Source organism: Rhincodon typus, chromosome 24 (genome assembly GCF_021869965.1).
Source record: "Rhincodon typus isolate 14 chromosome 24, sRhiTyp1.1, whole genome shotgun sequence".
NCBI classification, from domain to species: domain Eukaryota; kingdom Metazoa; phylum Chordata; class Chondrichthyes; order Orectolobiformes; family Rhincodontidae; genus Rhincodon; species Rhincodon typus.
Genome location: NC_063355.1, coordinates 3088338 through 3101206, shown reverse-complemented (window position 1 = coordinate 3101206; position 12869 = coordinate 3088338). Strand labels below are relative to the sequence as shown.

General features: G+C 43.5%; 1 protein-coding gene across 1 annotated transcript in view; it reads right to left on the bottom strand.

The window, feature by feature from the left end:
* Positions 1–1250: 1250 nt before the first annotated feature.
* crkl (v-crk avian sarcoma virus CT10 oncogene homolog-like) overlaps positions 1251–12869 on the bottom strand; it is a 54093-nt gene continuing 42474 nt past the window's right edge. The window contains exon 2 of the mRNA XM_048611384.1: positions 1251–6757. Within this exon, the coding sequence (XP_048467341.1) occupies positions 6623–6757 (135 nt within the window). The 3' untranslated portion in view covers positions 1251–6622. The remainder of the gene's footprint in view (positions 6758–12869) is intronic.

Genomic DNA, 12869 nt, shown 5'->3' with positions numbered 1-12869 from the left:
TGGTCAGTTTAGGCCAAAGGGCCTGTTTCCATGCTGTATGACTCTGTGACTCCAAATCAAGTCCACTCGACACTGTCCCTATCAGGCACTCCAGGTAAAAACAGTAAAGCTCACCCTACTCTTTTGAAATAGAAAAGTAGTTTCGTCCACTCTTTGGAAATCAGCTTTGTGAACTATAAGCCAGCAACTTGCTTGTAGGCTGTGGGGGATACAAAAGATATAGTGATTTCTAACCAATATCCTTAATTCTGGCCCAACCCCATCGTGATTGTTCTCTGCATCATTAATTGCCCCCAGATAGCTCATGCGTTGGCAGAAGTGACGTAAAGCTGTGGGTGGCAGTTTGTTTCACACAACACACAGCCCCATCCTGACGGGAAGTTCGGGAACCAGAACCGTTCTCGTCCAGTGAATGCATGAACATTGACTACTTGACTTTACATGTGACCAATTTACCGAGATATTTGCTTGTCAGTATTAAACACCAGGACCAAATTATTAACGAACAGGCTAATTCAGAGGCTGGCAATGGGACAGCAACATGGGCAAAGCATCTGTGTGACCAAACAATCAACAGCTGCTACTGTTAAATGTCACAAAGTTCTCCAGGACACAATGCCTGTGGGTTGGAAGCAGGACACCCTTTTTATGGATGAAAATATTCCCGAAACCTCGGTTCCAGCATTGACACAAATACTGATATTCACAAGGCTGAGGAACAAGAACTGGACACTTGGAATGGTTCAATATAAATGATCTGCTGAATTACACAGTCAAAAAGATTAGGTGGTGTCAGGTCTGATTACCAACCTGATTGCAAATAACCAGTTCATTACTTCTCTCCCCCTCCAATTTAGTCCCCTCGTGAAAAGAGCCAAAACTAATAATTGAGCTAAAACTATAATTTATATAGGTGCACTGGCTATTGTCCATTCCCTTGCTTTAATGTTTGTGTTTGATCTCTCTTGATGTCACCAATTGTGAAGGCCAAAGCAGAACTAATGACCATGTCCGCGATCGGTTGTTCTCTGTGACACTCTCCCTTCTCCCAACAAATCTTACTGAAATTTGGGAACACTTTTTGAATGGAAAGCCAAATTTAGAGCTCCTTTAAAACACTGAGTTTGAAGTATTTCCTGTTAAAAATCTTTACCTTTTTAGATTCACTGCTGCTTTGGAAATACCTTCAGGAAGAAAGTAATATAGCATTGTAAATTGCAACAAATTCAGATGGCTCAGTAAAACAATAGTATGGTTATAAAACCGGAGTTAACTCCATTTTATTGTAACAGTTTTAGACAAAACAGCCCCAATGCCATTTCAAACCATTAGCATCAATTTCAGGTTCAGCATCAATTTTTAAACACCCCAAAGATATTTGTTAAAAATCTTCAAACGTGACCCAAAATATCAGGGACAGGGTGGGGTGGGAATAGAAAACGCAAATCACAACTGAACAGATAGGAAGGTGTTGAGGTTAAAGTGAGAGATATTAGATGTGCTCTCCAAGACACAGCAGGCAAATATCACAAAGCGACATACGAGAAGCTAACCACAGGCAGTTCAGAGGCTGAGGATGTGACTGTTCAGCCAGGAAGAGCAGTGTGTAAACCACTTGCACTCAAAGCACCAGGTCTCTCCCTGTCACTGGCTTTTACCCTCTATACACTGTCCATCCTGAGCTGCAAAACAAGGTCCACCCACTTTCACACAAGCCAAATAAATAGACCAAATAGTCTCCTTTCAGTTCCATACAAAGAAACAGTTCTCCCTAAATGTGTATCCCAAATACTCATTACTGATTGATTATCATTGCTGCTTGTGAATTGTTTTAACCAAGTTTCATAAAGGTTCACCTACACTCACGAGGGTCACAGCACCAGAGAACAGGCGGAGGGGCTGAAGTCAATTGCCACTTGAAACAAATGGTAGGTATTTCCAAGGCAGTGGCCAGTATCATGGGATACAGGGCTGTGGCTCAAAAGCATAAGTGAGTTTGCCCACAGCTCTGCAGAGCAGAGGTAGAGCTAAAATTAGCTCAGTTTTACCGTTATGACTTCAGCAATGAGTCAAATTGTGACTGAACATAATGCCACAAACTACAAGGTGCATCTGTCATGGCAAGAACAGATAAGACAAGACTTTTTAGCAGCCTGTGGTTTTAAGGGGCTCAACATCAACACTTGATATCAACTGTGCAATAGCAGAGATAACAAGGTGTAGAGCTGGATGAACACAGCAGGCCAAGCAGCATCAGAGGAGCAGGCCTGCTGTGTTCATCCAGCTCTACACCTTGTTATCTCAGATTCTCCAGCATCTGCAGTTCCTACTATCTCTGTGCAATAGCAATTACTTTTCGTCACTGCATTCTACAACATGGGTTAGAGATAGACTGAGGTAAAACAAAAAGTATTTTAAATTGAGTTGTTTAGATCAGTGTTTCCTTCTCAACTTAACCAAATTGTCTGGTGGATGCTGCCTTCCAATTACCATTTGAATTGTGAACTCTTCTGCGGAGTTCACTAGAAGCCCTGTCCTAATTCCTGAGTTCACACAACTCAAGTAGTACTGGGTGTATCAAACATAGCCTGTTCTTTGTATTTTCTTTTTTACCTTTCTTCTAATGTCCACATCGGTTTCATCCACAGCTAAGGACCGTGGAGGGGAGGAGATGTGAATTATTGTCAATTTTATTCATTCTGTACATTCATTATCCAAACACTGGCTTCAACAATGGAGCATTTCTACATTTGACCAAAAATAAAAACTAAGAAAATAGATATACCCCTCTGTGAAACCTGCAAATGCTATAATACTGTTAATTTCTGAAACATAAACCATGCACCCCAAAACACTCCAGTTTAGCATATGGCATTTTATAGATATAACTGGGGCTTGCGAGTACTTTACACTTCTAGACACTTGCATTTCCACACACTAGATTTATTTAATGAAGTGTTAGACATGATCTGTACTGTACACAGGCAAAAAGCTCCCATTCCCAGAATGTTAAACAAAATGCATTAATTATTCTCCTGGAACAGACAGCACAAAGCTTTCTACAAAAATAAAAGAGACTAGCATGCATGGAGGTCACAGACAAACATTTCAATAGTTTTCTTAAGCTATTAGCAACTATTAAAAACCTGTTGTGAACTTGCTGTGCTGTAAACAATATTTTATTGGCGACAAATGCAGTGGGAAGGCAGGCAAGTGATGCAGGCTGAGTACACGCTCACCCTTCACAGTGCGATTCATTGCTTGACTCACTGCGCGACGTTTACAAGAGGCACAGACATGTGTTTTATTTCATTCCTGTAGTGCACGAGCCTGCTTACAATATTATGGAAGCTGTTAAGCTAAAGGAGGAAGAGAAGCGGGCTAGGTACTAACAACCTGAAAGGGGAAACACTCACAAACCGGAACCGAATCAAAGGGTAAAGGGAAGGGAAAGGAAACATAGGGCATCGTTCATTCTCACAAGGCATTTCTGGCAACCAGACAATTTAAGGAGTCCAGTGTAACAGCTTGGCAAGCAAGCCAAGGGAGCTATAGTGGTTTGACAAAGAAACAAAGAACGGAACAGGACACAAAGCTAGTTGCATTACGGAGTTATAAAACTGAGGCATATTCAAAGATTCTGTAATAAAAACCTTTGCGTCAATACTGCTGAATCACAGTTGTTCCCACAACCCTGGATCTATTCAGTTAACTGAAGAGCTCAGCAAGGCAAGATGTGGAAAGGAAGGCAAATAAAAAAAAGTGTTAGTTCCAAAAGCTCTGAAGCCACAATATGGTAGCCCCTATACAAACACGAATACTAAAAGTCACCTTCAAAAAGTAACCAGGACAGTAATATCTATCCATCTCAACCCGTCCCACTCATACAGCGAGCGCTTTTATTTTAGGCACTAGATGCATACTTTGGTTCAATGGTGAACTAACCTCAGGACATTTGTCTGGTTCTTCCCCTCCTCCCTCTCCCTCCCCGTCCCATTTCACCACGCTATTTCCTCATTGTTCAGAAAATGCAGTGAGCTTCAGGAAGGTGGAGTCTTCCAAGGTTTCGTTTTAATAACCAGTACCAATGGTGTACTATGAAAACAGTGCAAAATGAACACTGCTGAGCAGCCAGTTACAACAGCACACACTCGCCAATCATTAATCTTGGTTGGGGCCACTCCAAGCCACTGAGTGAGAAAGAGAAAAAGCTCTTGTGGATTTGTTATATACACAAGGTGACTAGATGAAATCCAGTTACTAGTTTTCCAATAGCGAAAAAACTTCCAATTGTCTATTCCTGGCAGCTACTTTATGCCTACCTGCCAGAATTGCAGTGGGTGCTGCAGAGCTCAGCAACAAAGCAGCAAAAAGTAGGAACTATCAACTCTCCACAGCTAAGGGCAATAGCAATGGTGCTCTGTAAGGAAGTTTCAATCTTTCAAAGCAATTTATGTACAATTACTCCACAGGTATCATTTGTGTTGCCACTTTCACAGCAGCAAAGAGTCAGGCCCAATAGCTCAGTGAGTGCAGTTCCCCTCAGTAATCAGCTCGGTGGGGTGACAGCTTGTCAGCAGTGATTGACTTTAGTGTTGCACTGCGGGTGATAATGGTTTCCCCAGGGTGATTAAATAAAGCAGTCAGGGCACAGGTTTTCTAATATATAAGGCTTGAACATCTTCAGTTGAATATTATACAAAACAGGGAAGCCCATTTCAATACAGATTACCTCAGAGACTTTTGGTAGAGTAGTTTGGAGAAGGGTCATGTCCTTACTCCCAGTATGCAATGCAAAAGAAAAATGCTTCAGCAAGCAAAAGAGAGGGGGGAGTGGATGGAGGGACACAGACCAAAAAAAGGGGGAGAACAAACAAGAGAGGTGCAGAGAGAGAAGGGGGAGAGGGGAAGGGAAAGGGTGCACAGACGGGAGAGCGCGAGCAAGAAGGTGAGCACAGACAAGAGGGTGGAGAGAGAAAGGGGCGAGAAAGAAGGGACAGATGGGCGTGGGGTGGAAGGGAGTCGCTACAGGAGGAAGAAGAATGGACGGTGTGGGGAGAAATGAAGAGGCAAGTGAAAAGGAGATAGAAGGGGCAAAATGTAGGGAGAGAAAGGGTTGGTAGATGAAGGGAAGAAAGAAAGGCAAAGGAAACAAAGGAGATACAGAATTGCAAACAGATAAGACAGAAAGGCACAGTTTGGTCATGGAGAGAAAAAGTGCTGATAGGGAGGCAGAAGTGGCGAGTGAGAGAAAGACAGAAGTCATGAACAGGCAATTGAGAGGGAGGGGTCAATGTGGATCGGCAAGTGAGAGAGAGAAAAAACACGGGCAGAGGTGTGAGAAAGAATGGGTGCAAAAACAAACTAAGAGTGCACGCATGTAAGAAACCATCCAGTCTGCATGTGTAAGAGATGTGAAACGATTCTCCAATCTGTAAAACACACTGCAACCACAGCTCCTCTCAATCCCTTTAGCCACCTGCAGCTGATGACTTGAGCTGGACACTGGCAGAGGTCTGACAAACTGTACAGGCTGAATAGGAGTCTACCAAAGGCAGCTACCCAATATTAAGCATTTTTACAGAAAAGCAGACTGAGAAATTGTTTGTAGAAACCAGTTCCAGAAGGAAAAGGCACTAATATCCCCATTCGAATATTTTCTGTCCATTAGCCAGATGTCTGAATCATTCTTGATTTTCTGAAGGTCATTCACTAAAACTGAACCTACTACCTCCATATTTAGATATGAAAAGGTTGTGCCTTACTCAATCACAAGCCAGTCATTTTGCAGATTACCTGCCCCCACAGCCCAGCCCAGTCCTTAAGGCTTGAGTTACCAATTTATCCTTGTGCCTCACTCAGGCTACAACTAGCAATCTTTCTGGATTGCCAAGTGTTAACAATTCTGTTCCTGTTTTCCCAGAGTGTTTCCTCTTTCAAAGCTCAATTTTTACAGGTGTTACAAAACTGTAAAAGTGACTTATTCATGATTGTTTTCTACAGCTATCTACCTGATTGTATCCAAAAAAAATTGTCTCCTCTACATATTGGATATGGCACCACAGACTAACATATATAGGCTGTACTCTGAACCATTTCAAATCATTTTGAGTCCGATGCCTCAATTATTCACTCAGCTCCTTTACATTAAGTAAGCACTCAAGATAATAGCTGAGGCTAGATACATCTCGTCCCAGTAGCATCCCAAAATACCACAATTAATTAATTGGCAAGGGATCACCGCATTTACATGCCTGTCGTAGGCAGGAGGAATATCCATCAGGTGTGAGGGGTGCAGCCAAGTATACGCTCGGTTATCCCAGTTGGCTTCAAAATGTTTACTGAAGCATTAACTATCGTGGCACTGAGATCGAGACTGTCTCTCTCCCGTCCTTTACTCCATTTATTATTAGTAATCATGTAGCTTTAATGGTACGTGGGAAGAGCTCAGACAGAAACATTAAAATCCAGCAGGTAAGCAGATACTCAAAAATCCAATCGCGGTTCCATGGCAAAATGATGGTTTCCCCATTAGTCTGGAAGCGATGCACCGGATGTGATGCTGAAACCGTGTGCGATGAACAGGCAGATGGAGGTGACCACGTGTAACCGGATCTCTGGGTCACTCGTTCTCTTCAGGGTTCTGGGGATCGAAGATCTGGACGTGAGTGAAAGGGAAGAGTCCTTGCCGTCCATTCACTTCACCCTCCCACTGGCCGCTGATGTTCATCCTGGTCACTTTCACAAGGTCACCAACCTGTGAGAGAAAGATAACCAGAGTTCAAGTCATCGCACAGAGTCAGGGCAAAGTGCCAGATAGAGAATTGAACCCACTCACTGCTGTGGGACACAGCCATGTGAAGGAGACCCTTTTCTGGCCCATATCTACTGTTAAATACCTCTCAACACTGTCATCTAACACTCAAAATCAAAAAGGATTTTCAATCAATCCATTCAGAGATGTAATGACAGTCCACACAATTTAAGGTTGCTTAATTCAAACTGCCACCTGACAATCTAAACCTGGAATTAGCAGCAAGCTATGGCATGTCTGACCTATCTACATTGTTCAAATGAAATGACTATGTATTTCCAGGGTTTTGGTGCAAAAGGACAACTTTGAACCTTCAGGAGTAAATTACCACCAAATAAAACAAGCAAATACATTTTTGTTGTGTCATCCTAACTCCATATTTAACATGTTTGTACCTGTACCCACACCCATGAGATGCTGACTAGTGTTAAAAGAACACATTCTATCCACAAAAACGACCTGATCTTCTAGATGCCTGCCATTTCAACACACCGTATTCCCTGGCCAACATCTGTCTCAGGCTTGGAGATAGCAAGAACTGCAGATACTGGAGTCAGGTCCCGAAATGTCAACTTTCTGCTCCTGATGCTGCCTGGCCTGCTGCGTTCCTGTCTCAGGCTTGCTGCAGTGCTCCACTGAAGCTTAGCGCAAACTGGAAGAACAGCATCTCATTTTCTGCTCGGGAACTTTGCAACCTCCTGGACTCAATATGGAGTTCAATAATTTTACAGCCTGAGCAGCTTCTCCCATGTCCTTACCCCAATGCCCCAAACACCAGACCTTGTCATCACATGGGTTGCTACCACAAACAACCCATTGATACCCACTAATAGCCCCCATTAACAACTATTTATCCTCCATGGCTGACTTTTACCCAGTCCTTCTCTACCTCTCCAACTCCACCCATCGCTTACTCCTTCCCTCACCACCCCACCCCTTTTCTAGCAAATATATCAACTTTTGCCTAGCTACTACCAGTTCTGAAGGAGCTTCACTGGATCCAAAACATTAATTCTGCTTTCCCTCCACTGATGCTGCCAGACCTGCTGACTTTTTCCAGCAAATTTTGATTTTGTTAGTGTTAAAAAGATGCTGATTTGGCAGGTAGAGCACTTCTCTCAACCTTGAGTGCTGAGCTTCTTCTGTCAGTGCAACAGACCAACCTACTAGCTGTCTATTTTTAAAATATGAAAATACACAAACTATTCCACCATGGTTTGTACTTACAGGTCCTATCCCTGTACCCAGTCTCATCATCTACTTTAAACTTGGAATGGAATTAGTGGCTCTTATGTGATAATAAGGAGGTGGTGGTGGAGGGGACAGGACAAAGAAGAGGATTATATAAAACCAGGATAAACTTCAGCAGTCCTAGTGGATGAGTATCTATTACAGCATGAGCACCACACCAGCTCTGTACTGTGTTCTCCATCCAAACCTTGTGGATCCCTTTATATCACCACCACCACATCCTTATTATCACATAAGAGCCACTAATCCTGAGGAACCACAAACACAAGAGGAAACCAGACACACAAAGATAACAAAGGAAACTAAAAAAAACACTCCTCAGAAAAGCGGCAAGGGTGTACTGTGACTCAGCTGGATATTAACCATTGGTGTGCTGCTGATTGGTTTCAGGAGGCCAGGTATTTTACAGTGCGTTAACTCACCTCGTGGCCTCCCCAAAGCCTGCCCACCGTCTACAAGGCACAAGTGAGGAATGTGTTGGAATACTCCCCACTTACCTGGACGAGTGCAGTTCCAATAACACAAACCCTCATTTGACTGCTACTCCATGCACTACCAACTTTCACTCCCATCCAGGGGCAGCTGTGTGAGCCATCTGCAAGGTGCACTGCAGCAACTCCCCAAGGCTCTTCTAACAGCACGTTCCAAACCTGTGACCAATACCATTTAGTGGGGCATGGTCAGCAGATATTTCAGAACATCACTACTTGACTATTCCTCTTCAAGCCACACTCATGGAACTATATTGCTGCTCTTTCACCATCGCTAGGTCAAAATCCTGAAACTGCCTCCCAAACACCACTGTGGGAACACCTATAGGTAAAGAAGGCAACTCAGTACCCCCTTCTCCAGGGCAATTAGGCAGAGGCACTGACACCCACATTGGAGAACAGAAATAAGATGTTATTGTAAGCCCAGGTTGAAAGTGGGATACAGTTAAAGGATCACATTTCAGAAATCGGCTATTATCACGGTGCTGTATATGATCATGATTCTAATGAGATGCCAGCGTTCTTGCTGTTTAATTGGTTTCCCTATCCTAGAAAGGAACATATAGCCTCGCAACTAAAGTTGGGTTTTGGAATCTGCAACCAGTATTCAGTGTAAACTGCTGCTGGTCTGTTTGCTCCAATAAAACAACAATTTACAAACAGTTCCTAAGTTACTGGCATCACCAGTGAGAAGAAATAAACTGTTGGTCTCAGCAAAAACAAGCACCTGATTCCATAGAAGCTAAAGAGCAGTTTGGCACAGGTGGCAGTGGCTGAGAAACCAATGCAGCAGCAGATGGCAGTCGACTCATTGTTAGGAGAATTCTGCTCATTCATGCTCCAAATGTTATGTACAAGTCACCGACACCCACTGGTGTGATTCATTCAGGGCCCAACCTCAGTCATTTTGTGACCTGACCAAGTAAAGTGGGTTTTCTTCAGATCATCAGGGCTTTGTCAGAGGGAATGACAAGATAACCGGTGGTAATGTCATTCCCAAAACAAAGTGGGTTAATCAGCAAACTGACAACTCAATATACATTGCTCACCAATAGGGCCTCAATACGAAAGTTCTCAGATAGCTCTGGATCTGTCTGGTGACTCAGGGCTGTTAAAGTCTGCCTATTCTTGGCAACAGTGCACTACGAAGCATAGCTCCAAGTGTGTTAAGTCAGGAAGGGAACTGTTAAATTGATAGCACTCTGCATATGAAGAGCAAACTTTTTAAGAAATTGAGGGAGCCTGCACCCATGAAAACCTCTCAGTAATTTGACATACTTCCTCATTCAGGTCAAAGTTTAAAAATTAGAGGTTGTAAAGTAGCAAGATGTGAGTTAATGATTCAGCCTGGTAACTTGGGGAGAGTGTAAACTGATGCCAGGAGAATGGGCTTGAACATATTCTTGAGGGACCACACACTTTCTTGACTCAAAGGTGACCGGAGAGAATGAACTCTACACACCTTACTACAGCCAGTCTCACTGTTGAAGTGCCAAGCACACGGATACGTAGAACATAGAACATTACAGCGCAGTACAGGCCCTTCAGCCCTCGATGTTGCGCCAACCTGTGAAACCAATCTGAAGCCCATCTAACCTACACTATTCCATTATCATCCATATGTTTATCTAATGACCATTTAAATGCCCTTAAAGTTGGTGAGTCTACTACTGTTGCAGGCAGGGCATTCCACGCCCTTACTACGCTCTGAGAAAAGAACCTACCTCTGATAACTGTCCTATATCTATCACCCCTCAATATAAAGCTATGTCCCCTCGTGCTAGACATCACCGTCCGAGTAAAAAGGCTCTCACTGTCCACCCTATCTAATCTTCTGATCATCTTGTATGTCTCTATTAAGTCACCTCTTAACCTTCTTCTCTCTAACGAAAACAGCCTCAAGTCCCTCAGCCTTTCCTCATAAGACCTTCCCTCCATACCAGGCAACATCCTGGTAAATCTCCTCTGCACCCTTTCCAATGCTTCCACATCCTTCCTATAATGCGGCGACCAGAACTGTACACAATACTCCAAGTGCGGCCGCACCAGAGTTTTGTACAGCTGCAACATGACCTCATGGCTCCGAAACTCAATCCCTCTACCAATAAAACCTAACATACTGTACGCCTTCTTAACAACGCTATCAACCTGGGTGGCAACTTTCAGTGATCTATGCACATGGACACCGAGATCTTTCTGCTCATCCACACTACCAAGAATCTTACCATTAGCCCAGTACTCTGTATTCCTGTTACTCCTTCCAAAGTGAATCACCTCACACTTTTCCGCATTAGATACTGCTTTGAGGTGAATAAAGAAGCCTGGAGCTCAAAGCGATTTTGCAGCCCAAGGAAACAACCTCAGATCCTCACCACCTATCACAACTTGAAGAAAAATTAAGTGTTGGCGGGGACCTTTCAGTACCCAGCAAACATCACACCTTGTTTGGGAAAGGAGGTGTATTTGTTTTGTTATAGGCTGGATGTTTAGCACTGTTTTTTCTAATCATTCATGAGATGTGGGCAACATTGGCTGGGCCGGCATTAATTGCTCATCAGCAGTATAAACATTCTACTAAGCATCAGTGGAGGAGGGAGTGGATACTTATGGATGTAGTGACTATCAAGCTGGTGTGTCCTGGATGGTGTCAAGCTTCAACAATTTTTGGAGCTGCACTCATTCAGACAAGTGGGAAGTATACCATTATACTCCTGATTTGTGTCTTGTAGACAGGCTTTGAGGAGTCAGGAGGTGAGCTAACCTCTGCAGGATTCCAAGACACTGACCTTTTCTTGTAGCCCCTGTACTAGTCGAGTTTCTGGTCAAAGGTAACCTCCATAGTTGACAGTGGGGGATTCAACGATGGTAACGCCACTGAATTTCATGGGGTGATGCCTGGCACTTGTGGCACAAATATTACTTGCCAATTGTCAGCTCAAGCCTGGATATTGTCCAGATATTGCTGCATTTGAACATGGAATGCTTCAGTATCTGAGGAGTTACGAATGGTGCTGGACATCGTACAATCACTGGTGAACATCCCCACTTCTGACCTTATGATAGAGGGAAGATCATTAATGGAGCAGCTGAAGATTGGTTGGGCTGAGGACACTACCCTGAGGAACTCCTGCAGAGATGTCTTGAGATTGTTGACCTCCAATACAATTTTGTGTTAGATATGACAGTAGAAACTCTTACCCAACAGCCCCAGTTCTAGAGTACTGTTAACAATTTTGTTCCTATTAAGGAAACATGTCTTTATTGCAGGCAGTTCAGAGGTTCACAACCATGATTCCTGGTATGGAAGGACTGTGTTATCAGCAAAGGCTAAACAGAATGGGACTCCACTCACTGGAGTTTGGAAGAATGAGAAGTAAGTTCATTGAAGCAAAAATAGATTCTTAAGCAGCTTGATAGTGTAAATGCTGAGAGGATGTTTCTCCTCATGGGAATGTAAAGGACCAGAGGGCACAGTCACAGGAGTGCCAAGACAAGACCGAAATGAAGAGGAATTTCTTCTCTCAGAGGGTTGAGTGTCTTTGGAACTTGTTGCCACAGACAGCTGTAGGGCAGAGTCCTTGTGTATATTTAAGGCTGAGATAAATAAATTCTTGGTAAGTAGATGAATCAAGCATTATGGGGAAAGGGCAGTCAAGTGGATGTGGAAGTGTTGGATCAGTGATGATCCTATTGAGTGGTGGAGCAGACTTGAAGGAAAATATCACCTACTCCTGTTCTTATGGTCCTGTGAATTCCCAGTGACTCCAGTTTTGCTAGGGCTCCTTGATGCTGCATTCAGTAAAATACAACCATCACTCTCACCTCACCTCTGGAATTCAGCTCTTTTGTCCATGTTTGAACCAAGGCTGTAATGAGGTCAGGAGCTGAGTGGCCCTGGCAGAACCCAAACTGAGCGTCATTGAGCAGGTTTTTTACTGAGCAGGTGCTGTTTGATTGCACTGTTGATGATACCTTCCATCACTTAATTGACAATCAATGGTACAATGATGGGGTGGTAATTGGCTAACTTGGATTTGTCCTGCTTTTTATGTATAGGACAAACCTAGGCAATTTTCTACATTGTTGAGTAGATGCCACTGCTGTAGCTATACTGGAACAGCTTGGCTAGGCAGTTCTGGAGCACAAGTCTTCAATACTGTCACCAGAATGTTGTCAGGGCCCATAGCCTTTGCAATAACCAGTGCCTCCAGCTGCTTCTTGATATCATGTGGACTGAATCAAATTGGTCGAAGACTGGCATCTGGGATGCTGGTGACCACTAGAGGCGGCTGAGACAGATCATCCACTCAGCA